Below are 24,163 nucleotides of genomic sequence, written 5' to 3' on the forward strand. Positions count from 1 at the left end.
GGAGTACACGCGAGTCCTTAGCAACCCAAACAGGAGAGGGCCGATTCGACGCGGTTGAGTTATCACCTGCTTTTCACACAGCTTAACTAGTTTAACTTGTATTATTCCGTTACTTAAATTTCGTTTAGTTGGAGATGTGTACGAAAACGAGAAGCTTTCAACATTTGATGAAAGGAGATCTGAAAACGGAGGGATTTACGGTGAAATCCACCATGAAGAACTCAGTGGTGAGCTTGCATGAAGTTATCCCTCATGTTTTGACGTTTTTAATTTAGTCAGTTAACTTTAGTAGTTAAACTAATGCGAAAGTCAGATTAATAATTCACACCTAACAAACACAACACATCACTTACACAAATTTTTATTTTGTTTGTAATGTATTAACTGAGGTGTTTTTAACGGTGCTGCTCATTGCCGGCGTTAACATCCTCGTGCACTTTATGTATTTGTACGGTCCGTATCATTGCGCTATTTTCTGTATTAATTTGGCTATGCCTGCATAAATGGCCCTGTGTTTAGGATGTAATGTACCTGTGCCTGGCTGTCAATCTCCTAGACGGCAGTAGCTAGGAAGTTATGAAGGCATGTCTGGTCCTGGACTTGTAGATACGTGCATCCTTTGTTGGTTATAATATACCACATATTGACAGTTAGTTTAACAAAACGTCATCTGATGACGTGGTTACAAAGTATATTGATAAATGACCATTTATATGAGACCTTAAAGTTTTCTTCCATATTGCCATATCTTATTGAAATTCTCACTGTGCAATATTTCATTGTGCAATTATGACTTATTTGTCATAGTGCTATAGGACAAATACACTACCTTACCTGTCACTTTCTGTTTTTATTGCACATAACTCTAACATTTAGGTACATTGGTTATCCTTTTTGTCTTACCGGATTTTATTTTGTTGTATATCATAAACTATAGTGTATTGTAGTTGTACTTGCCCTTTAGTTTATAAATCTTGTGTATAGATTTATACATTGGCATTTGTATTTTCTATGACGGGATTTGAGGTTGCACCACCAGAGTTTCACTGTACATGTGCAGTGACAATAAAGATTTTATAAATCATAAACAATTATAAGATTATTAAATATTTACTTAACTTGCCTGTGTCTATAGCTCACTTCAATTAGACGTCGTATTGCTATGACTTGAAAGTCGGTCCAAAACCAAATATGCTGTCTGTTAAGTCATTGACTGATCAGGCATTGAGGTTGCTGGGCAGGTGTCAGTGCTGGATATATGTGCTTACCTGTAAGAGAAGGCACATGCAATTTAAGCATCAAGGATAAGCACCACACGTTAAAGGAATAGTCCATTTTCTTAAAAGAAAAATCCAGATAATTTACTCACCACCATGTCATCCAAAATGCCGATGTCTTTCTTTGTTCAGTCGAGAAGAAATTATGTTTTTTTGAGGAAAACATTGCAGGATTTTTCTCATTTTAATGGACTTTAATAGAGCCCAACATTTAATACTTAACTCAACACTTAACAGTTTTTTCAAAGGACTCCAAACGATCCCAAACGAGGCACAAGGGTCTTATCTAGTGAAATGATTGTCATTTTTGACAAGAAAAATAAAAAATATGCACTTTTAAACCACAACTGCTCGTCTAGATCCGGTCGTGATGCGCCTGCGTGCCCCACACAATACGTCATCACGTCAAGAGGTCACAGAGGACGAATGCGAAACTCCGCCCCAGTGTTTACAAGTGTGTTGAAAGAGGACCGTTCCTACATTGTTATATGTCAACTGATACAAATTAATGTCTTTGTGTCAGTTTATTGTTTACAATGGTCCGCAAATGTGCGTTTTATATATGTAACACGTGACCACCCTACGTAACTACGCATTTGAGTTAGGTCGCGCTGGACCGGACCTAGACGAAAAGTAGTGGTTTGAAGGAGCATGTTTTTTGTTTTACTTGTCAAAAGTGACAGTCGTTTCGCTGGTTGGGACCCTTGTGCCTCGTTTGGGATCATTTAGAGTCCTTTGTAACTCCGTTGAAAAAAACTGTTGAGTGTTGAGTTAAGTATTAGGTGTTGGTGTCTATTAAAGTCCATTAAAATAAGAAAAATCCTGCAATGTTTTCCTCAAAAAACATAATTTCTTCTGGACTGAACAAAGAAAGACATCAACATTTTGGATGACATGGTGGTGAGTAAATTATCTGGATTTTTCTTTTAAGATAATTGAATATTCCTTTAAGAAATGAAAAAGTAGTTTTTGCATCAGTGGAGTAATGGAAAAATGGTGTGAACACAAAAAGGCAGGCTGTCACTTGTGTGTGAAGAAAAGGCATGTGGTTTAACCCTTCAAATCTGATCTAGCTAAACCTGGTTGGTCATCTCCTGCACACAATACAGCATTTGTTACGTTTTTTCTTTTTACCCCATTAGATTTCATACAACAAATATATTTGTCACCTTAAAATGGAGTTTCTGCTGGATGTGGGTCCAGTTTTGTCATCATCCAGCTGACAGTTCCCCATCATTCTTGATATCGTTCCATGACATAACCCCCATCAGTGCAGGCTGGGGTATAATAGTCAAATATTGGCTTTTCTTTTGATAGTCCCTATAAGTTAGCCAGAGATGAAGATGTATTAGATTCCCATAACAAATATAAAAGCCCATCAGATCTTTTTGGTCTATTGAAGATAGTATTTGCTCATTTTTATGACATTGTTGAATAGGTGCTGTAGTTTGATGTAAAAATTATAAGACCAGATGTTTTAAAAGATGGTTTAGTTAGCACTACCTGCAAATATAGGTAACAGATCACAAAACTCACAGTTCGAATGACATTGCTGTTTTTGAAGCATGGATCAGATAATTTTTTGGATCAGCAAAAATCTAATAAGAACAAATAAACAAATTACAAACATTTATAAAAAAGAACAAAGTTGCACATTAATAAGGTCATAAATTGGCATTACGTACAGAAATTGAACAAAATGATTAATAACACTGTCATTATTGTAAAATTAAATATAATTATTATTTTATAGAGTTTCAGAAGTGATATTCTTTTTGTCTTCGTTTGTTTGATTAACATTAATTGAGGTTACTGTCTCTTTAAGATAAGCACAGACCTGATTTCTGCCTCTAATCTATATACGTAAGACATAAACAAATGTTTAGTTTTTAAAGAAGAATAATGTGGTATTTCGGGATCATTTTGTTTGTGTCCTGTCAAGAACAGAAAGATTCTATATTTGCTTGCTTTTTGAAACGCGTCTCTCCGTGTATGCAAATTGAGTGCACTTAAATGTGCGCATGCACACAGACGGAGGGCGATTTCCAAACATCGGGGTAACGAGATGTATCTGTGGATCCTACAACTACCGACATAATTGTGAAGAGAATGCAAATGCCTTCTATCTCTTGGTTTTGGCTAGAAGGAATACAGCTACTACCTTCTGAGATGTTGGGTTTAGAGATAGGTTTGGGGGTAGGCTTAGGATGAAAACAGCGGCCCTGGCTAGATGAAATAAAGCTACTAAATCCCATGAATTGTGAGATTTAAAATGGTTTTGATGGTTGCTGTTTCTCTTCTAGCCACAATATTTTTCATCTCTTCCACTTTATGTCTTCTCGGCCAATCATCGTTGAGAATGACTCCGACTAAGGTACACCTAGGCCGTTTCTCAATATGCGTTCTTGTCTGTACTTGTGTTCTTGTGGACTTGTGAAACGTCATCAGTCGCGGACCAAGTACTGTTCCAAATCAAAGTTCGCATCAAGCCCAAGTTCACATAAAATCCCCGGATGTGTTCTTGATCCGCCCATTTTATCGAGGATGCATCAGAGGAGACTTGTGTGGACTTATGACAGCGAAGTTTCCCAGAATGCATTTCGCGTCAAGAGTTCGTTCTTCCGAGTCTGTACTTGCAAGTTCGAACTACGAAGGACACAAGTCCGAGTTTGGCGTACTTGGTATTGAAAAACGGCTCTAGTTTTTTATCTACTGGAAATATCTGCAGACTATCAGTTGTTTTCTAGATAAATAGCTGTATTCTGCACATTTGACTTGTGTACAATAATTTTCTTCCAAATACCATAATTTTGAGCCTCTGGTACATTGATCCTTGGACATTTCCAATCTGCCAACACTGGTTGGACCGTATATATGTAAACGCATGTGTGTCTGTGCGTACAGAAAACAGCTCACTTTAGCACCTTTTTGTTGTTAAGTTGTTTAAAAATACTTGAAGAGTTTCGTTGCAAAACGAGATAACCACCGTTTTTTTAATTGTTCAGAAATCTCGTTTTTTTGGTTGTGCATTCCAGTTAATTTCAATGCAACTGCAGTTGGTTTGTTTTGATTTTAACCTTCATAACTTAAAAAATAGCACCATAAAACAAATTAATAACATGATAACATAATAATAAACATGTTTTGTCAAAAATGTTAAAAAATGGATTTATCTCGTTTTGCAACAAAACTCTTCACTTAATTTTTTATATTTGCCAGCCTTTGAAACACGTGCAAATGATAAACTTTCCCTATTTAAGTTTGAGAATCCGAGAATCGCATGCCAGTCGAACAGTGGTTTATGATTCGCGTGGATCAGCTCAGCTGCGATACGGTACACCCCTACCACCCAAATATCAGAATTGTTCCATAGTTTACTCTCCTTTTATTTGAACACAAAGAAATAATGTGACATTAAATGCCATTATGTTATCTTATATGGAACCCAAAAGCTCCAAAAAGCACATCATTTACCTAATTCATCTTTTAAAGTGAAATTATATATTTGTGAGAGAAGACGTTAAATGTTCAGAGCTTATTTTGCGTTATTAATTTCATAACTTAAAACTAAGGCCTCAGTTTTAAATCACATGAGAGCTGCTTTTGTGCCTTTTAGACATAGATTGCATCTATTTGTTGTTTTAATGTTTAGGTTCTTGATTATTAACTTCTGACAGGGGCTAATACAGACACACAATCCTCTATCCCACAGTCACTTCACTAATGAGCCTCTTTAGCATCTGTATGCGACTAATTAATTACCCTCCTTAACTCATGGCTAAACCCTCACTCCTGTACTTAAACTGACCTAAATTTCCCCCATGTGCTAATTAAGGTTGTGATCTAAGCTGCGGTCCCTCACAGGAGATGCTGAGTGCTGTTGAGGGCATGTCTGTTAATTTATGACTGTTCCTCATTATAGCCATCATCTCACATTAATGTGACAAGCATTTCACTCTTAGTTTAAATTATACATATTTCCTAGAGCTAAACAGCTGTTGGTTTGCTCATTGACCTGTTCAGAAGGTGTCAATATAAAGACCACATGGCCTTCCACAAACTCTTTTCTTCCAGGACAGAGTTGTCATATAAGAAGTTAGTGTTTGACACTATTTGCGTTTGGATGGTGAAATATTGACTTAAAAACTGTAATTCTTTCAGTATTTACTTGCCCATATTTTTATTTCTTGAGAAATTTCTTATACAGTCAAAGTATGTATTGATGTCAAGATTCACACAGGCTAAAAAACAGTGCATACTTTGCGAATCATGTGTTTTGTTCGGCTGGAATGACAACGCAAATATTTTCAGGTTCAGGTTTTCACTTGCCCTGCCAAAATTTTCACTGGCCCCACCAAAATAAGATTTCAGTATTTAAAATAATAATTCAAAAGTCAAATATAGTTGTACACATAATATACATTTTGTTCATCATTTGTTAAAGGGGACGGAGAATGAAAAGACGTTTTTACCTTGTCTTAGTTGAATAACGATAGTCTACCCGCATTCACGAACATACGAAAAGTGGTAGACATTCTGAACATCTCCGTTTCATAGAAATTCCTTCTTTAGAAATGTCCGCCAGAAAATGGCCCAATCTTAACAACGGATAAATGTTACATAAAATGCATGTCACCCCCCCCACTCTAATTCAATTCCCTCCCCTTCTGAATAATTTGCATAGTTCCGGCCTCTCGCCTCCAATGGGAAGTAAATTGCAGCAGTGTTCACGAAGTTCAATGCGAAATGACGAGTTGCGTTCCCAGGTAGGTTCTTCTATCTTTAAAATTTTGGTCTGTCCGTGTTCTGAAGACGGCGAAGTTTACATTCTTTTGAGTAGCAGCAAAGGCAGCCAATCAGCGTCAAGTGCTCGCATTTCATAATGAGGTTGCCAGTTAAGCCCAAAGATATGCCAAATAGATGCAAAACCACGCGTTTAAAATCACCCACCACACAGTGGCCGCAGCACATGCTCTGGTCTTCCATAAACGTAATTGGCTCGCTCTGCCTTGGTTATTTGCATAAGCGATTCACAATTCAGTACGGCAACGCATGACGTCACCCATAAAAAGTGAATGGGAAGTGTTAACGCTTACACCCTGTGTGAACATCAAGGCAGTGGTTCCGAAACTTTTTCAGCCTGCGGCCCCCCTGTGTACTAGGGATGCTCCGATCAGGATTTTTATAGGTCGATACAGATCACCGATTTGTTGTCTTCGTGATCGGCCGATACCAATGCCGATACCGATTTTTCAAGATGATATGCAAGCTCTTTGATGACTGTAACTTTTAACATTTTTTCTAGATAAAGTAAAACCACAGAAGTTGCCTTTGTTATAATACTTGCAGTAATTAGGGGTCAAGCCCCGAAGGGGCGTAGAACCCTATTGTATTTGTTAGTTTTCTTAATTTTATTATTAGGGGTCAAGCCCAGAATGGGCGAAGACCCCTATTGTATCTGTTAGTTTTCTTATTATTATTTATTCTTATTTATTATTCTTCCTGTCACCTTGCGGTCTATGGCAGCCCATAGAACCGTACGTAGGAAAGTTATGAAATTTGGCACACTGATAGAGGACAGTCCAAATAATATCCACAGCAAATTTGGAGTCTCTATCTCAAACCCGCTAGCGCCACCAACAGTCCAAAGTTTCACTTACATTTTTGCTTATAACTTCTGACCCGTACGTCCTAGAAATTAAATTCTTGTTTCCTCTGATTCCTTGGCTCAAGACGATTCGATTGGACCCTATGACGTCATTTTCCGTTATGAAAATTTTCCCGCCATTTTTAAATATTCATAAAACCTACTTTTGCGAACTCGTCCTAGAGCTTTTGCCGGATTGCCTTGAAAATCGGTATGCACCATCTAGAGACACTCAAGGCAAAAAGTTATTAAAAGAATTTTGATAAACCAATCCGTTGTCGTATAGCGCGTCAACAAATTTTACGTAGAGCTCAAAAAAACGGATTTGAGGCTGTATCTTCGCCAAACTTAAGCCTATTGACACGATACTTTGTATTTGTGATGCCAGTCAGGAACTAAGGGTGCATGCAGAGTTTCGTCACAGCGCCACCTAGTGGTCAGACTTATGTTTTACACGCCTATAACTTTGGCTCCGATTGACGTATTTTCACAGGACTTGTTTCCTTTGAGTTCTAAATAGTTGCCGAGTCCAACGATACCAAACATACCAGAATTCACCTTACGGTTAACCCTGCGCAGCAAAATAGCACTTAAGAAACACGCGTAAATATCTCCGCGAACGTTTTTCCGATCGACTCGAAAACACCATAGGAAGAAACTAACCTTACCTTCTGAACAAAAAGTTCTATTGGCGTTATATTAAAATTTTCATCAGAAATGGCCGAAAATTGCAAAAAACGAAAAATTACCTTCAAATTTTGTGTTTTTTACACATAAATGGTTGTAACTTTGTAACGAAAATATATTTTTTCACCAGATTTGATACGATGATGCATGAGCACATTCTGAGGCCACACAAAAAAAATTCTATGCTTGCACCACTAGATGGCCTTATAATTGAACAAAACCTTTGATAACAAGCCAGCCCTATGGTCATACAACTGTTTCTTAACTAAACTAAAGTGTATAGTCATAAAACCAGCTAGATGTAACACAATCATGACCTGATGTTGCATGCACAATTTTTTCATTGCGCCACCTACTGGTTTTGAGATAGAATATGGTATTTTTGCCTAAAACTACTGCAACAACACATCTAAAACCATGAGTCATCATGGATTATTCTTTTCATGGCTTTGACTATAATCACTGATGGTTGCCAATTCACTCCCTAGCAACCATTGAGAATACCTTATAAACCGTTTTTGCAAAAGCTATATCTCTGCATCAGAACATCGTAGAGACACAGGGATGGTCTCTTTTGACTAATTAAACTTGTTGTGACATGATGTGACCCATAATTTGCCACTGCAAACACCACTCACATGTCCTTCAGTGCTCTAATGTTCCATGCTTGTCAATAACAGAAAGACGATTGCATTAGACAAGAACATAGATCATGTTTGTTGATAACTTTTTGTTTTTTCATCTAAAATTATTAGGTTTACCTAGGTTCTTCAATCTGCTTATCCAATCTCAATTTTGCATCCTTTTGTGCCCATTTCGGCTTGACCCCGGCATTGCTGCTTGCAGCTATATTTAGGGGTCAAGCCCCGAAGGGGCGTAGAACCCTATTGTATTTGTTAGTTTTCTTATTATTGTTATTCTGGTTCTTCTTCCGCCATTGCGGTCTATGGCAGCCCATAGAACCGTACGTAGGAAAGTTATGAAATTTGGCACACTTATAAAGGACACTACAATGTGTCCCCACAGCAAATTTGGAGTCTCTATGTCTAACTCGCTATCGCCACCAACAGTCCAAATTTGCACTTATATTTTTACTTATAACTTCTGATCCGTAAGTCCTAGAAACAAAATTCTTGCTTCCTCTGATTCCTTGGCTCAAGGCGATTCGAAGTGACCCTATGACGTCATTTTCCGTCATGAAAAATTTCCCACCATTTTGAATTATTCGTAAAACCTACTTTTTCGAACTTGTCCTAGAGCTTTTGTCCGATTCAGACGAAAATCGGTATGTGTCATCTAGAGACGCTCAGGGCAAAAAGTTATCAAAAGAATTTTGATACATCAATCCGTTGTCGTATACCGCCTTAACGAACTTTACGTAGAGGGCAAAAAAACTGATATTAGGCTGTATCTTTGACAGACTAAGGCCCATTGAAACGAAACTTAGTACTTGTGATGCCAGTCAGGAACTGAGGGTGCATGCACAGTTTTGTTGCAGCGCCACCTAGTGGCCAGACAAATGTTTTATACGCCAATAACTTTGGCTGTGAGCAAAGTTTTTTCACGGGACTTATTTTCTTGGAGTTTTGAATAGTTGCCGAGTCCAACGATACCAAACATGCCAGAATCCGCCTTACGGTTAACCCTGCGCAGCAAAATAGCGCTTAAAAAACACGTGTGAATATCTCCGCGAACGTTTTTCCGATCGACTCGAAAACATCATAGGAAGAAACTAACCTTACCTTCTGAACAAAAAGTTCTATTGGCGTTATATTAAAATTTTCATCAGAAATTGCCGAAAATTGCAAAAAACGAAAAAGTAACTTCAAATTTTGTGTTTTTTTACACATAAATGGTTGTAACTTCGTAACGAAAATATATTTTTTCACCAGATTTGATACACTGATGCATGAGCACATTCTCAGGCTACACAAAAAAAATTGTATGCTTGCACCACTAGATGGCCTTATAATTGAACAAAACCTTTGATAACAAGATAGCCCTATGGTCATACAACTGTTTCTTTACTAAACTAAAGTGTATAGTCATAAAACTAGCTAGATGTAACACAATCATGACCTGATGTTGCATGCACAATTTTGTCATTGCCCCACCTACTGGTTTTGAGATGGTATTTTTGCCTAAAACTACTGCAACAACACATCTAAAACCATGAGTCATCATGGATTATTCCTTTCATGGCTTTGACTATAATCACCGGTGGTTGCCAATTCACTCTCTAGCAACCATTGAGAATACCTTATTAACCGTATTGCAAAAGCTATATCTCTGCATCAGAACATCGTAGAGACATGGGGATGGTCTCTTTTGACTAATTAAACATGTTGTAACCTGACGTAACCCATGTTTTGCCACTGCAAACACAACTCACATGTCCTTCAGTGCTCTAATGTTCCATGATTGTCAATAACAGAAAGACGATTGCAGTAGACAAGAACTTAGATTATTTTTGTTGATAACTTTTTTGTTTTTTCATCTAAAATTATTAGGTTTACCTAGGTTCTTCAATCTGCTTATCCAATCTCAATTTTACATCCTTTTGTGCCCTTTTCGGCTTGACCCCGGCATTGCTGCTTGCAGCTATATTTAGGGGTCAAGCCACGAAGTGGCGTAGACACCTATTGTTATTGTTAGTTTTCTTATTATTATTATTCATCCTTGTTCTTCCGCCATTGAAGTCAATGGCAGCCCATAGAACCGTATGTAGGAAAGTTATGAAATTTGGCACACATGTAGAGAACAGTCTTAGAAGTTACTATAGCAACATTGGTGTGTCTGACTCAAACCCTCTAGCGCCACCAACAGTCCAAAAATCCACTTATGTTCATGCTCATAACTTCTGACCCGTGAGTCCTAGAAACTAAATTCTTGTTTCCTCTGAATCCTTGGCTCATGATGATTCAATTGCACACATTGATGTCATTTGTGTCATGCACATCTTTCCGCCATTTTGAATTTTCCGTAAAACCTACTTTTTCAAACTCCTCCTAGAGCGTTTGTCCGATTTGCATGTCCTTTGGTATGTAGCATCTAGAGACACCCCAGACAAAAAGTTATCAAAAGCTTTTTGATAGACCAATGCGTTCTCGTATACAGTGACAACATATAAGGCGGCGAGCACGCCAAAACGGACATGAGGCCGTATCTTTGCAAAACTTTTGTGTATTGTCACGAAACTTGGTATATGTCATTACAGTCATGACCTGAGGGTGCCTGCAACGTTTCGTCACAGCGCCACCTAGTGGTCACGAGATTCGAAAAATGCCTATTGTTGCTTATAACTACTTCAAACTTGAGTCTAAAATCATGAAGGTGGTCTTGTTAGATTCCTTGAGGCATGCCGAGTCAAACGATATAAAACGGTTTTTGGTCGGCCATTTTGGGTGTCGGCCATTTTGAATTTTCTCATTAAGTTCAGTATTTCACAAACAGAATGACGTATCTCTACGAAATTTGGCATGGTTCATCAGTGACATGTTCTGAGCGCACCTATAAATCTATAGGACAGCGCCACCTAGTGGTCAGGATATGTAAAGAAGTTGTTTAAAATCTTTATTGCATTTGATTCATTTGCCACACTGAAATGAGACTTCACTCTATTGATTCCTTGGCTCGTGCTGAGTCCGACTGTACCAAATATGTCAGAGTCAAACCTACTTCCTGTCGGCCATTTTGAATTATATTGAACACCTACTTTTTCGAACTCCTCCTAGAGCGCTTGTTTGATTGACTTGATTTTTGGTACGCATCATCTAGAGACACTCTAGACAAAAAGTTATCAAAAGCTTTTGGGTAGACCTATCCGTTGTCGTATAACGCATCAAAGAATGCGAGGGCGAGCACGCCAAAATGTGTTTGAGCCAGTATCTTCGCAAAACCTTTGCGTATTAATATGAGACTTGTTATATGTCATAACAGTGATGACCTGAGGGTGCATGCACCATTTCATTACACTGCCCCCTACTGGTCACGAGATATAAAAAATGTATGTTTTTGCTTATAACTACTGAAAACTTGAATGTAAAATTATGAGAGTGGTCTTGTTAGATTTCGTGAGGCATGCCAAGTCAAACGATACCAAATGGTTTTTGGTCGGCCATTTTGTGTGTCGGCCATTTTGAATTTTTTTTAAGTTCAAGTATTTCAGAAACGCAATTGCGTATTGTTATGAAACTTGGTATGGTTCATCAGCAACATGTTCTGGGAGGACTTGTAAACTTTCCGGTGCCCCCTAGTGGTCAAGAGATTTGAAGCTATATCTCTGCATCTCTTTATCGTATTTACACCAAATTTGGTGGGTGTCATCACAATCAAGACCTGAGTCACAATTTATTTTTTGGTCAGTGCCCCCTAGTGGTCAAGTCATTTAAGGCTATATCTCTGCATCTCTTTATCGTATTTACACCAAATTTGGTGGGTGTCATCACAATCAAGACCTGAGTCACAATTTATTTTTTGGTCAGTGCCCCCTAGTGGTCAAGTCATTTAAGGCTATAGCTCTGCATCTCTTTATTGTATTTACACCAAATTTGGTGGGTGTCATCACAATCAAGACCTGAGTCACAATTTATTGTTTGGTCAGTGCCCCCTAGTGGTCAAGTCATTTAAGGCTATATCTCCGTATCGCTTTATTGTATTTACACTAAATTTGGTATGTGTCATCACAGTCATGGCCTGAGGCACCATCTATTGTTTCGGCACAGTGCCACCTAGTGGTCTCAAGTTACAAAAAAATAGCTATTTTTTTCGTAAAACTAATGCAAACTTGGATCCTAAATCATGACAGTCATCAGGTATGAATCATTTTTTGCCATGTTTGGCTTGACCCCGGTATCGCTGCTTGCAGCTATATTTAGGGGTCAAGCCCCGAAGGGGCGTAGAACCCTATTGTATTTGTTAGTTTTCTTATTATTATTATTAGTTATTCTTCTTCTTCTTCTTCCGCCATTGCGGTCTATGGCAGCCCATAGAACCGTACGTAGGAAAGTTATGAAATTTGGCACACTGATAGAGGACAGTCCAATGTGTCCCCACAGCAAATTTGGAGTCTCTATGTCTAACCCGCTAGCGCCACCAACAGTCCAAAGTTGCACTTATGTTTTTGCTTATAACTTCTGATCCGTAAGCCCTAGAAACAAAATTATTGCTTTCTCTTATTCATTGGCTCAAGACGATTCGATTGGACCCTATGGCGTCTTTTTTCGACATGAAAATTTTCCGCCATTTTGAATTATTCGTAAAACCTACTTTTTCGAACTCGTCCTAGAGCTTTTGTCCAATTGCCACGAAAATTGGTATGTATCATCTTGAGACACTTAAGGCAAAAAGTTATCAAAAGAATTTCGATACACCAATCCGTTGTCGTATACCGCCTTAACGAATTTTACGTAGAGCGCAAAAAAACAGATTTTAGGCTGTATCTTCGTCAAACTTAGGCCTATTGACACGACACTTGGTACTTGAGATGCCAGTCAGGAACCGAGGGTGCATGCATAGTTTTGTTGCAGCGCCACCTAGTGGCCAGAGAAATGTTTTATACACCTATAACTTTGGCTCCGATTGACATATTTTCATGGGACTTGCTTCTTTGGAGTTCTGAATAGTTGCCGAGTCAAACGATACCAAACATGCCAGAATTCGCCTTACGTTTAACCCTGCGCAGCAAAATAGCACTTAAAAAACACGCGTGAATATCTCCGCGAACGTTTTTCCGATCGACTCGAAAACACCATAGGAAGAAACTAACCTTACCTTCTGAACAAAAAGTTCTATTGGTGTTATATTAAAATTTTCATCAGAAATGGCCGAAAATTGCAAAAAACGAAAAATTACCTTCAAATTTTGTGTTTTTTTACACATAAATGGTTGTAACTTCGTAACGAAAAGAGATTTTTTCACCAGATTTGATACGCTGATGCATGAGCACATTCTGAGGCTACACAAAAAAAATTGTATGCTTGCACCACTAGATGGCCTTATAATTGAACAAAACCTTTGATAACAAGCCAGCCCTATGGTCATACAACTGTTTCTTCACTAAACTAAAGTGTATAGACATAAAACTAGCTAGATGTAAAACAATCATGACCTGATGTTGCATGCACAATTTTGTCATTGCGCGACCTACTGGTTTTGAGATAGAATATGGTATTTTTGCCTAAAACTATTGCAACAACACATCTAAAACCACGAGTCATCATGGATTATTCCTTTCATGGCTTTGACTATAATCACTGGTGTTTGCCAATTCACTCCCCAGCAACCATTGAGAATACCTTATCAACCGTTTTTGCAAAAGCTATATCTCTGCATCAGAACATCGTAGAGACACGGGGATGGTCTCGTTTGATTAATTAAACTTGTTGTAACATGATGTGACCCATGTTTTGCAACTGCAAACACCACTCACATGCCCTTCAGTGCTCTAATGTTCCATGATTGTCAATAACAGAAGGACGATTGCAGTAGTCAAGAACTTAAATTATTTTTGTTGATTACTTTTTTGTTTTTACATCTAAAATTATTAGGTTTACCTAGGTTCTTCAATCTGCTTATCCAATCTCAATTTTACATCCTTTTGTGCCCTTTTCGGCTTGACCCCGGCATTGCTGCTTGCAGCTATATTTATTAGGGGTCAAGCCCCGAAGGGGCGTAGAACCCTATTGTTATTGTTAGTTTTCTTATTATTATTATTATTCATCTTCTTGTTCTTCCGCCATTGAAGTCAATGGCAGCCCATAGAACCGTACATAGGAAAGTTATGAAATTTGGCACACATGTAGAGGACAGTCTCAGAAGTTACTATAGCAACATTGGTTTGTCTGACTCAAACCCTCTAGCGCCACCAACAGTCCAAAAATCCACTTATGTTCATGCTCATAACTTCTGACCCGTGAGTCCTAGAAACTAAATTCTTGTTTCCTCTGAATCCTTTGCTTATGATGATTCAATTGCACACATTGATGTCATTTCTGTCATGCACATCTTTCCGCCATTTTGAATTTTCCTTAAAACCTACTTTTTCGAACTCCTCCTAGAGCGTTCGTCCGATTTGCATGTCCTTTGGTATGTAGCATCTAGAGACACCCCAGACAAAAAGTTATCAAAAGCTTTTTGATAGACCAATGCGTTCTCATATAAATTGACAACATATACGGCGGCGAGCACGCCAAAACGGACGTGAGGCTGTATCTTCGCAAAACATTATTGTATCGACACGAAACTTGGTATATGTCATTACAGTCATGACTTGAGGTTGCCTGCAACGTTTCGTCACAGCGCCACCTAGTGGTCACGAAATTCGAAAAATGCATATTTTTGCTTATAACTACTTCACACTTGAGTCTAAAATCATGAAGGAGGTCTTGTTAGATTCCTTGAGGCATGCCGAGTCAAACGATACCAAACCGTTTTTGGTCGGCCATTTTGGTTGTCGGCCATTTTGAATTTTCTCATTAAGTTCAGTATTTCACAAACCGAATGGCGTATCGCTACGAAATTTGGCATGGTTCATCGGTGACATGTTCTGAGCGCACCTATAAATCTTTAGGACGGCGCCACCTAGTGGTCAGTATATGTAAATAAATTGTTTAAAATCTTTATATCATTTGATTAAATTGCCACTATGACATAAGACTTCACTCTATTGATTCCTTGGCTCATGCTGAGTCCGACGGTATCAAATATGTCTGAGTCAAACCTACTTCCTGTCGGCCATTTTGAATTATATTGAACACCTACTTTTTCGAACTCCTCCTAGAGCGCTCGTGTGATTGGCTTGATTTTTGGTATGCATCATCTAGAGACACTCTAGACAAAAAGTTATCAAAAGATTTTCGGTAGACCTATCCGTTGTCGTATAACGCATCAAAGAATGCGAGTGCGAGCACGCCAAAATGTGTTTGAGCCCGTATCTTCGCAAAACTTTTGCGTATTAATATGAGACTTGGTATATGTCATAACAGTGATGTCCTGAGGGTGCATGCACCATTTCGTCACACTGCCCCCTACTGGTCACGAGATATAAAAAATGTCTATTTTTGCTTATAACTACTGCAAATTTGAATGTAAAATTATGAGACTGGTCTTGTTAGATTTCGTGAGGCATGGCGAGTCAAACGATACCAAATGGTTTTTGGTCGGCCATTTTGTGTGTCGGCCATTTTGAATTTTTCTTTAAGTTCAAGTATTTCAGAAACGCAACTGTGTATTGTTATGAAACTTGGTATGGTTCATCAGCAACATGTTCTGGGAGGACTTGTAAACTTTTCGGTGCCCCCTAGTGGTTAAGAGATTTGAAGCTATATCTCTGCATCTCTTTATCGTATTTACACCAAATTTGGTGGGTGTCATCACAATCAAGACCTGAGTCACAATTTATTTTTTGGTCAGTGCCCCCTAGTGGTCAAGTCATTTAAGGCTATATCTCTGCATCTCTTTATTGTATTTACACCAAATTTGGTGAGTGTCATCACAATCAAGACCTGAGTCACAATTTATTGTTTGGTTAGTGCCCCCTAGTGGTCAAGTCATTTAAGGCTATATCTCTGCATCTCTTTATTGTATTTACACCAAATTTGGTGGGTGTCATCACAATCAAGACCTGAGTCACAATTTATTGTTTGGTTAGTGCCCCCTAGTGGTCAAGTCATTTAAGGCTATATCTCTGTATTGCTTTATCATATTTACACTAAATTTGGTATGTGTCATCACAGTCATGACCTGAGGCACCATCTATTGTTTCTGCACCACGCCACCTAGTGGTCTCAAGATACAAAAAAATTGCTATTTTTTTCATAAAACTAATGCAAACTTAGATCTTAAATCATGACAGTCATCACGTATGAATCATTTTTTGCCATGTTTGGCTTGACCCCGGTATCGCTTCTTGCAGCTATATTTAGGGGTCAAGCCCCGAAGGGGCGTAGAACCCTATTGTTATTGTTAGTTTTCTTATTATTATTATTATTATTATTCTTCCTCTTCCGCCATTGAAGTCAATGGCAGCCCATAGAACCGTACATAGGAAAGTTATGAAATTTGGCACACATGTACAGGACAGTCTCAGAAGTTACTATAGCAAATTCGGTGTGTCTAACTCAAACTCTCTAGCGCCACCAACAGTCCAAAAGTCCACTTATGTTCATGCTCATAACTTCTGACCCGTGAGTCCTAGAAACTAAATTCTTGTTTCCTCGGAATCCTTGGCTCATGTTGATTCAATTGCACACATTGATGTCATTTGTGTCATGCACATCTTTCCGCCATTTTGAATTTTCCGTAAAACCTACTTTTTCGAACTCCTCCTAGAGCGTTCGTCCGATTTGCATGTCCTTTGGTATGTAGCATCTAGAGACACCCCAGACAAAAAGTTATCAAAAGCTTTTTTATAGACCAATGCGTTCTCGTATAAATTGACAACATATATGGCGGCGAGCACGCCAAAACGGACGTGAGGCTGTATCTTTGCAAAACTTTATTGTATCGACACGAAACTTGGTATATGTCATTACAGTCTTGACCTGAGGGTGCCTGCAACGTTTCGTCACAGCGCCACCTAGTGGTCACGAGATTCGAAAAATGCCTATTTTCGCATATAACTACTTCAAACTTGAGTCTAAAATCATGAAGGTGGTCTTGTTAGATTCCTTGAGGCATGCCGAGTCAAACGATACCAAACGGTTTTCGGTCGGCCATTTTGGGTGTCGGCCATTTTGAATTTTCTCATTAAGTTCAGTATTTCACAAACAGAATGGCGTATCGCTACGAAATTTGGCATGGTTTATCAGTGACATGTTCTGAGTGCACCTATAAATCTTTAGGACGGCGCCACCTAGTGGTCAGGATATGTAAATCAATTGTTTAAAATCTTTATATCATTTGATTAAATTGCCACTATGACATAAGACTTCACTCAATTGATTCCTTGGCTCATGCTGAGTCCGACTGTACCAAATATGTCTGAGTCAAACCTACTTCCTGTCAGCCATTTTAAATTATATTGAACACCTACTTTTTCGAACTCCTCCTAGAGCGCTCCTTTGATTGGCTTGATTTTTGGTAGGCATCATCTAGAGACACTCCAGACAAAAAGTTATCAAAAGCTTTTCGGTAGACCTATCCATTGTCGTATAACGCATCAAAGAATGCGAGGGCGAGCACGCCAAAATGTGTTTGAGCCTGTATCTTCGCAAAACTTTTGCGTATTAATATGAGACTTGGTATATGTCATAACAGTGATGACCTGAGGGTGCATGCACCATTTCGTCACACTGCCCCCTACTGGTCACGAGATATAAAAATGTCTATTTTTGCTTATAACTACTGCAAATTTGAATGTAAAATTATGAGGCTGGTCTGGTAAGATTTCGTGAGGCATGGCGAGTCAAACGATACCAAATGGTTTTTGGTCGGCCATTTTGTGTGTCGGCCATTTTGAATTTTTCTTTAAGTTCAAGTATTTCAGAAACGCAATTGCGTATTGTTATGAAACTTGGTATAGTTCATCAGCAACATGTTCTGGGAGGACTTGTAAACTTTCCGGTGCCCCCTAGTGGTCAAGAGATTTGAAGCTATATCTCTGCATCTCTTTATCGTATTTACACCAAATTTGGTGGGTGTCATCACAATCAAGACCTGAGTCACAATTAATTTTTTGGTCAGTGCCCCCTAGTGGTCAAGTCATTTAAGGCTATATCTCTGCATCTCTTTATTGTATTTACACCAAATTTGGTGGGTGTCATCACAATCAAGACCTGAGTCACAATTTATTTTTTGGTGAGTGCCCCCTAGTGGTCAAGTCATTTAAGGATATATCTCTGCATCTCTTTATTGTATTCACACCAAATTTGGTGGGTGTCATCACAATCAAGACCTGAGTCACAATTTATTTTTTGGTCAGTGACCCCTAGTGGTCAATGCAATTAAAGGTTATATCTCCGTATCGCTTTATTGTATTTACACTAAATTTGGTAGGTGTCATCACAGTCATGACCTGAGGCACCATCTATTCTTTTGGCACAGTGCCACCTAGTGGTCTCAAGATACAAAAAATTGCTTTTTTTCATAAAACTAATGCAAACTTAGATGTTAAATCATGGCAGTCATCACGTATGAATCATTTTTTGCCATGTTTGGCTTGACCCCGGTATCGCTGCTTGCAGCTATATTTATTATTAGTTATTCTTCTTCCGCCATTGCGGTCTATGGCAGCCCATAGAACCGTACGTAGGAAAGTTATGAAATTTGGCACACTGATAAACGACAGTCCAATGTGTCCCCACAGCAAATTTGGAGTCTCTATATCTAACCCACTAGCGCCACCAACAGTCCAAAATTGCACCTATGTTTTTGCCTATAACTTCTTATCCGTAAGCCCTAGAAACAAAATTCATGCTTCCTCTGATTCCTTGGCTCAAGACGATTCGATTGGACCCTATGACGTCATTTTCCGTCAAGAAAAATTCCCCGCCATTTTGTATTATTCGTAAAACCTACTTTTTCGAACTCGTCCTAGAGCTTTTGTCTGATTGCCACGAAAATTGGTATGTATCATCTTGAGACACTCATGGCAGAAAGTTATCAAAAGAATTTCGATACAGCAATCCGTTGTCGAATACCGCCTTAACGAAGTTTACGTAGAGCGCAAAAAAACAGATTTTAGGCTGTATCTTTGTCAAACTTAGGCCTATTGACACGACACTTGGTACTTGTGATGCCAGTCAGGAACTGAAGGAGCATGCACAGTTTCGTTGCAGCGCCACCTAGTGGCCAGAGAAATGTTTTATACGCCTATAACTTTGGCTCCGATTGACGTATTTTCACGGGACTGGTTTCCTTGGAGTTCTGAATAGTTGCCGAGTCCAACGATACCAAACATGCCAGAATTCGCCTTACGGTTAACCCTGCGCAGCAAAATAGCGCTTAAAAAACACGCGTGAATATCTCCGCGAGCGTTTTTCCGATCGACTCGAAAACACCATAGCAAGAAACTAACCTTACCTTCTGAACAAAAAGTTCTATTGGCGTTATATTAAAATTTTCATCAGAAATGGCCGAAAAATGCAAAAAACGAAAAATTACCTTCAAATTTTGTGTTTTTTACACATAAATGGTTATAACTCTGCAACAAAATAAGATTTTTACACCAGATTTGATACACTGATGTATGAGCACATTCTGAGGCCACACAAAAAAAATTGTATGCTTGCACCACTAGATGGCCTTATGATTGAACAAAACCTTTGATAACAAGCCAGCCTTATGGTCATACAACTGTTTCTTAACTAAACTAAAGTGTATAGTCATAAAACTAGCTAGATGTAACATAATCATGACCTGATGTTGCATGCACAATTTTTTCATTGCGCCACCTACTGGTTTTGAGATAGAAAATTTTATTTTTGCCCAAAACTACTGCAACAACACATCTAAAATCATGAGTCATCATGGATTATTCCTTTCATGGCTTTGACTATAATCTCTGGTGGTTGCCAATTCACTCCCTAGCAACCATTGAGAATACCTTATCAACCGTTTTTTCAAGAGCTTTTTCTCTGCATCAGAACATCGTAGAGACACGGGGATGGTCGCTTTTGACTGATTAAACTTGCTGTAACATGATGTGACCTACGTTTTACCACTGCAAACACCACTCACATGTCCTTCAGTGCTCTAATGTTCCATGATTGTCAACAACAGAAGGACGATTGCAGTTGACAAGAACTTAGATTATTTTTGTTGATAACTTTTTTGTTTTTTCATCTAAAATTATTAGGTTTACCTAAGTTCTTCAATCTGCTTATCCAACCTCAATTTTACATCCTTTTGTGCCCTTTTCGGCTTGACCCCGGCATTGCTGCTTGCAGCTATATTTAGGTATATTATTGTTTTAATAGAGAATCAAATAAATTAGCACAACAAATATTTCTTCTGCAAAGAGAAATTTAATATGCCTTTAAAAAGGCTTATGTCTGTAAAAACTAATGAAAATAAACCAGTTAACAGTCTTTACTGTATGAATTAAATATACACGCATTCGTATGAAGTACAACAGTTCTTTAGTGAAGAGCAGAGAGTGATTTTATTGAGAGATGAATTAGGTTACTGTAGCTTTAAGACTTGACAGAGATCGCTCTGTCCACGTGCACTCACTGATGACAGGCTGCTGTGTGCGCGCAGCGGGTGTATGCAGACGAGAGCAGCTGTGAGGAAAGTTAAAGTTTAAACGCTCAAAACTTTAAAACGCATGCAAATAATAAACTTTTGACATGAGGATGCAATTGTCCGCGATAGATATGTGTTGTATACGCTGTTTGATGGGGATATGAAGACGGGTCGCGATGTTAGGACCGGACCGCGTCCTCGTAGAAAATACACATATCTCTGTGAAGGCAAAGAGAGAAATGCAAATCTACAAGTCGCTCATCAGCCACGGGTTATAAAAATGCTCTCACTGCGTAAAAATTGTCTCTACGTGCAGCCGCATTGAGGAGCCGTATCATGACAGACAAAAGTAAACAGAAAGATCGGTTCACGAGATCGGCAAATTTAACGAGGACCGATCGAGTCATTTAATGCCATTATCGGCCGATACCGATCTGCGGCCGATCGATCGGAGCATCCCTACTGTGTACAGTGCATTTTTTCACAGCCCCCCGAAAGAAAATTTATGACAAAAACAGTTTTAAAATAAGTAATATTTTAATTAAACAAAACATATAAAATTATACTTAGTAGTGCTGTTGGTTAGTTGGCTTATTATTTTTTAGGTTTAATTACACAGAATTCATTATAAATTAATGTATTTTATAAAATGTCATAAAACTGGTGCCCCCCTGGCACCATCTCGCAGCCCCCCTAAAAACCACTGCCGTAAGGCATTACAGAGCCAACCAAAACTTTGTTGTCTACATGTCACATCACAGAACAAGGATAAATACCCCTTTTAATCATTCTATGTCACCTTTAAGACAATTGGCAATTTTAATTCTAATTCTGAAATTTCACAATACTGTCATCAAAGTCAATAGTTTCAGGTATATCAGGATTAACTGTGCACAGAAATGGAGAACTCAGATCAAAGAAATCTTGTTGTAAGGAAGATAACAAACCAATATTAATAAAACAGTGTTATTAATATGTCTCTCTATGTGCTTAAAATTCTCTTCATTCATACGTCTTGCCATTAACAATATAGTGGACCAGATGAAGGGTTATCGGCAACCCTTTTAGACACCACGCTGTTGACTTTTTTTAATGAGCTTTGAAGTTTTGTTTACTGTAGTTGAATGGTTCCAACAAAAAAGGATCCCGACTTGTCTGATTTTTTTGGAAAATGACGGCAAACTGCAAAACATTGCATCATTTCTTTCGTCATGTTTTATCCAAGTAAATGTCTGCTCCCAAGATGTTGAAAAATTACATTTTGGTTTGGACTTATATTTAGAGGGGGTCGCAATCTTAACGTCTCTTTGCTCTACCAGCTGACGTAACACATAACAGTGTCCACAACAACTAATAAGGTAGGAGAAACCTCATGACATTGCTGTGAAGTTAACGTTTGCAACGCTTAAAATGCGTCTTGATTGTAAGTTACATTGCATAAGAATACAGACAAACGGCCACAGGCAGAAAATATATTTTAGTTACTGAGGGCGAAGCCACCGGGCAGTAATTTGTGTTGAGGCCTGCAACATTATTAGCGTTAACAGCTATGGACAAATCTTGCGAGATGTTGCGTTAAGGGTTAGATTTGGTGGTAGGATAAGGATGAAAACAGTGGTTCTGGCTTGATAGGACACAGCTACAGCCTAAATCCGGTGAAATGTTGGGTTTAGGGTTAGGTTTGGGCATAGGATAAGGATGAAAACGGGGCTCATTCGGTGACATTTCACAAGATTTTGGCCATAAAATCTCTGTATCCCTTCTAGCCACAACCTTGCTAAACATGAGCGAGATATTCTTCTTGTGTTTTTTGGTTGGCAAAACAGCCTCTTACAGTAGCGCCACCTATAGAGTAGGGGTGGCACGGTTCACAAAGCCCACGGTTCGGTTCATATCACAGTTTTAGGGTCATGGTTTTTGGTTCTGTACGGTTGTTGTTTTTTCTCTTAATTGTTAACACTCCAGAAATTTACTTCAGCATATGATATATAGCTTAATTATTCACAATTTAGGATACAGTACCTTTTTAGCACAGAAAGATTGAATTTGAAGCACACAAAAAATTTAACTGAAGAATTAACTTGCATTTATCAAACTGCCAACTTCAGTGTAACTTGCCTTGTTTATACTCAACGCGTCCACACAAGCGCAATGGTGCACGCAGCAAAAACTATGTCAACGCGGTAGTGCGCGTTGACTGCGCGAGACCCCATTTCGCTTGGCGCTGTGCACGTCAAATTTTGTAACCTTGCGCACGGCTCCGCAACCCAAGAAACAAGAGTTCCAGGCGAATCTAGCGGAGCATGACGTCTTATCACGCTGGCACCCAGTCTGTGCGTTGAGTATAAACACCTCCCCAAATGAAAGTATACAAGACTACAGGTAACATACGGGCACGATGCTACATTGTGCATGCGTTGAATCGTGTGACACACACGCTCCGAACCAAGACAAGCGAACCGAACGGTTCGGATGTTTTTTCATGTACCGTGCCACCTAGGCTTGTTGCGATAGTCTGTGAAACTGTGATTACCGGTGCTTCAGCCTCTCACCGGTTAGATCACTTGCCCACCGCGACACCGTCTTTCACCGTCGTTTTGATATCTTCTTGTAATTAAATCATTTAGTTTCGTTAGAGAGAGCAAACACTACTGTAACAACTGAATGTGTCTGTTGCCTGAATTCAGCGGAGCTGAACGCGTGTCATCACAGAGCAGCGGCTGCAGGTGTCAGATTTCATTTATTCCTGTCAGACTGCGGCGAGCTGATTGACCAGATGATGGCAGAAACCGCGTGCTTACTTTTTGTTATAATATACATTTATGATGTTTAATATAAGCAAGATCGTTTCGTTGTTGTGTTTTTCATTAAGAATAATAATAAACCCATCAATGATTCAAGCTGGGTTTATGGAGGAATAGCCGGTTGCTCTGCTTGGGACTGGCGGGTTTCTGTCAGAAGTACCTGCACACATTGACTCAAGCACTTAAACCAGCTGTTGCACTCGCATTTGCACGCAAATTCATATGCGATTTAACGCAGCGCACGCAAGCGCTGCATTTAAACAACAGTTGCATCTAATTCAAAAGTGAAAGTAAAATGCGCACGTCTGTATGTGCATTTATAAGCCCCTCCCACCCGGTGAAACTGGTATCACCGGGTTTGTCATGCGCTGATTAACCGGTGGGAAAATTCTGTCACCGCTACTATAGAGCGGTAGGGTAAAGCACAATTGCTTGCATAAACCGATTCATTGGCTTCACAAGATGTCAATATGTCACCAGGAGTCCTGGGGATTACTTTTGTATTGGATATATCTGTTTTTTGAAATCTCAAAGTGGCGAAAACCGATTACTTGCATTATATG

The 24,163-nt window shown here is 38.9% G+C and overlaps 1 protein-coding gene across 2 annotated transcripts in view; it reads left to right on the forward strand.

Moving 5' to 3' along the window:
- The window catches only part of pacrg (PARK2 co-regulated), a 176,561-nt gene continuing 152,398 nt past the window's right edge, over positions 1–24,163 (forward strand). For both annotated transcript variants that reach the window (XM_055172213.2, XM_055172214.2), the window contains exon 1: positions 1–227. In XM_055172213.2, the coding sequence (XP_055028188.1) occupies positions 135–227 (93 nt within the window). In that variant the 5' untranslated portion in view covers positions 1–134. The remainder of the gene's footprint in view (positions 228–24,163) is intronic.

Source organism: Misgurnus anguillicaudatus, chromosome 7, assembly GCF_027580225.2.
Source record: "Misgurnus anguillicaudatus chromosome 7, ASM2758022v2, whole genome shotgun sequence".
Lineage (NCBI taxonomy): Eukaryota > Metazoa > Chordata > Actinopteri > Cypriniformes > Cobitidae > Misgurnus > Misgurnus anguillicaudatus.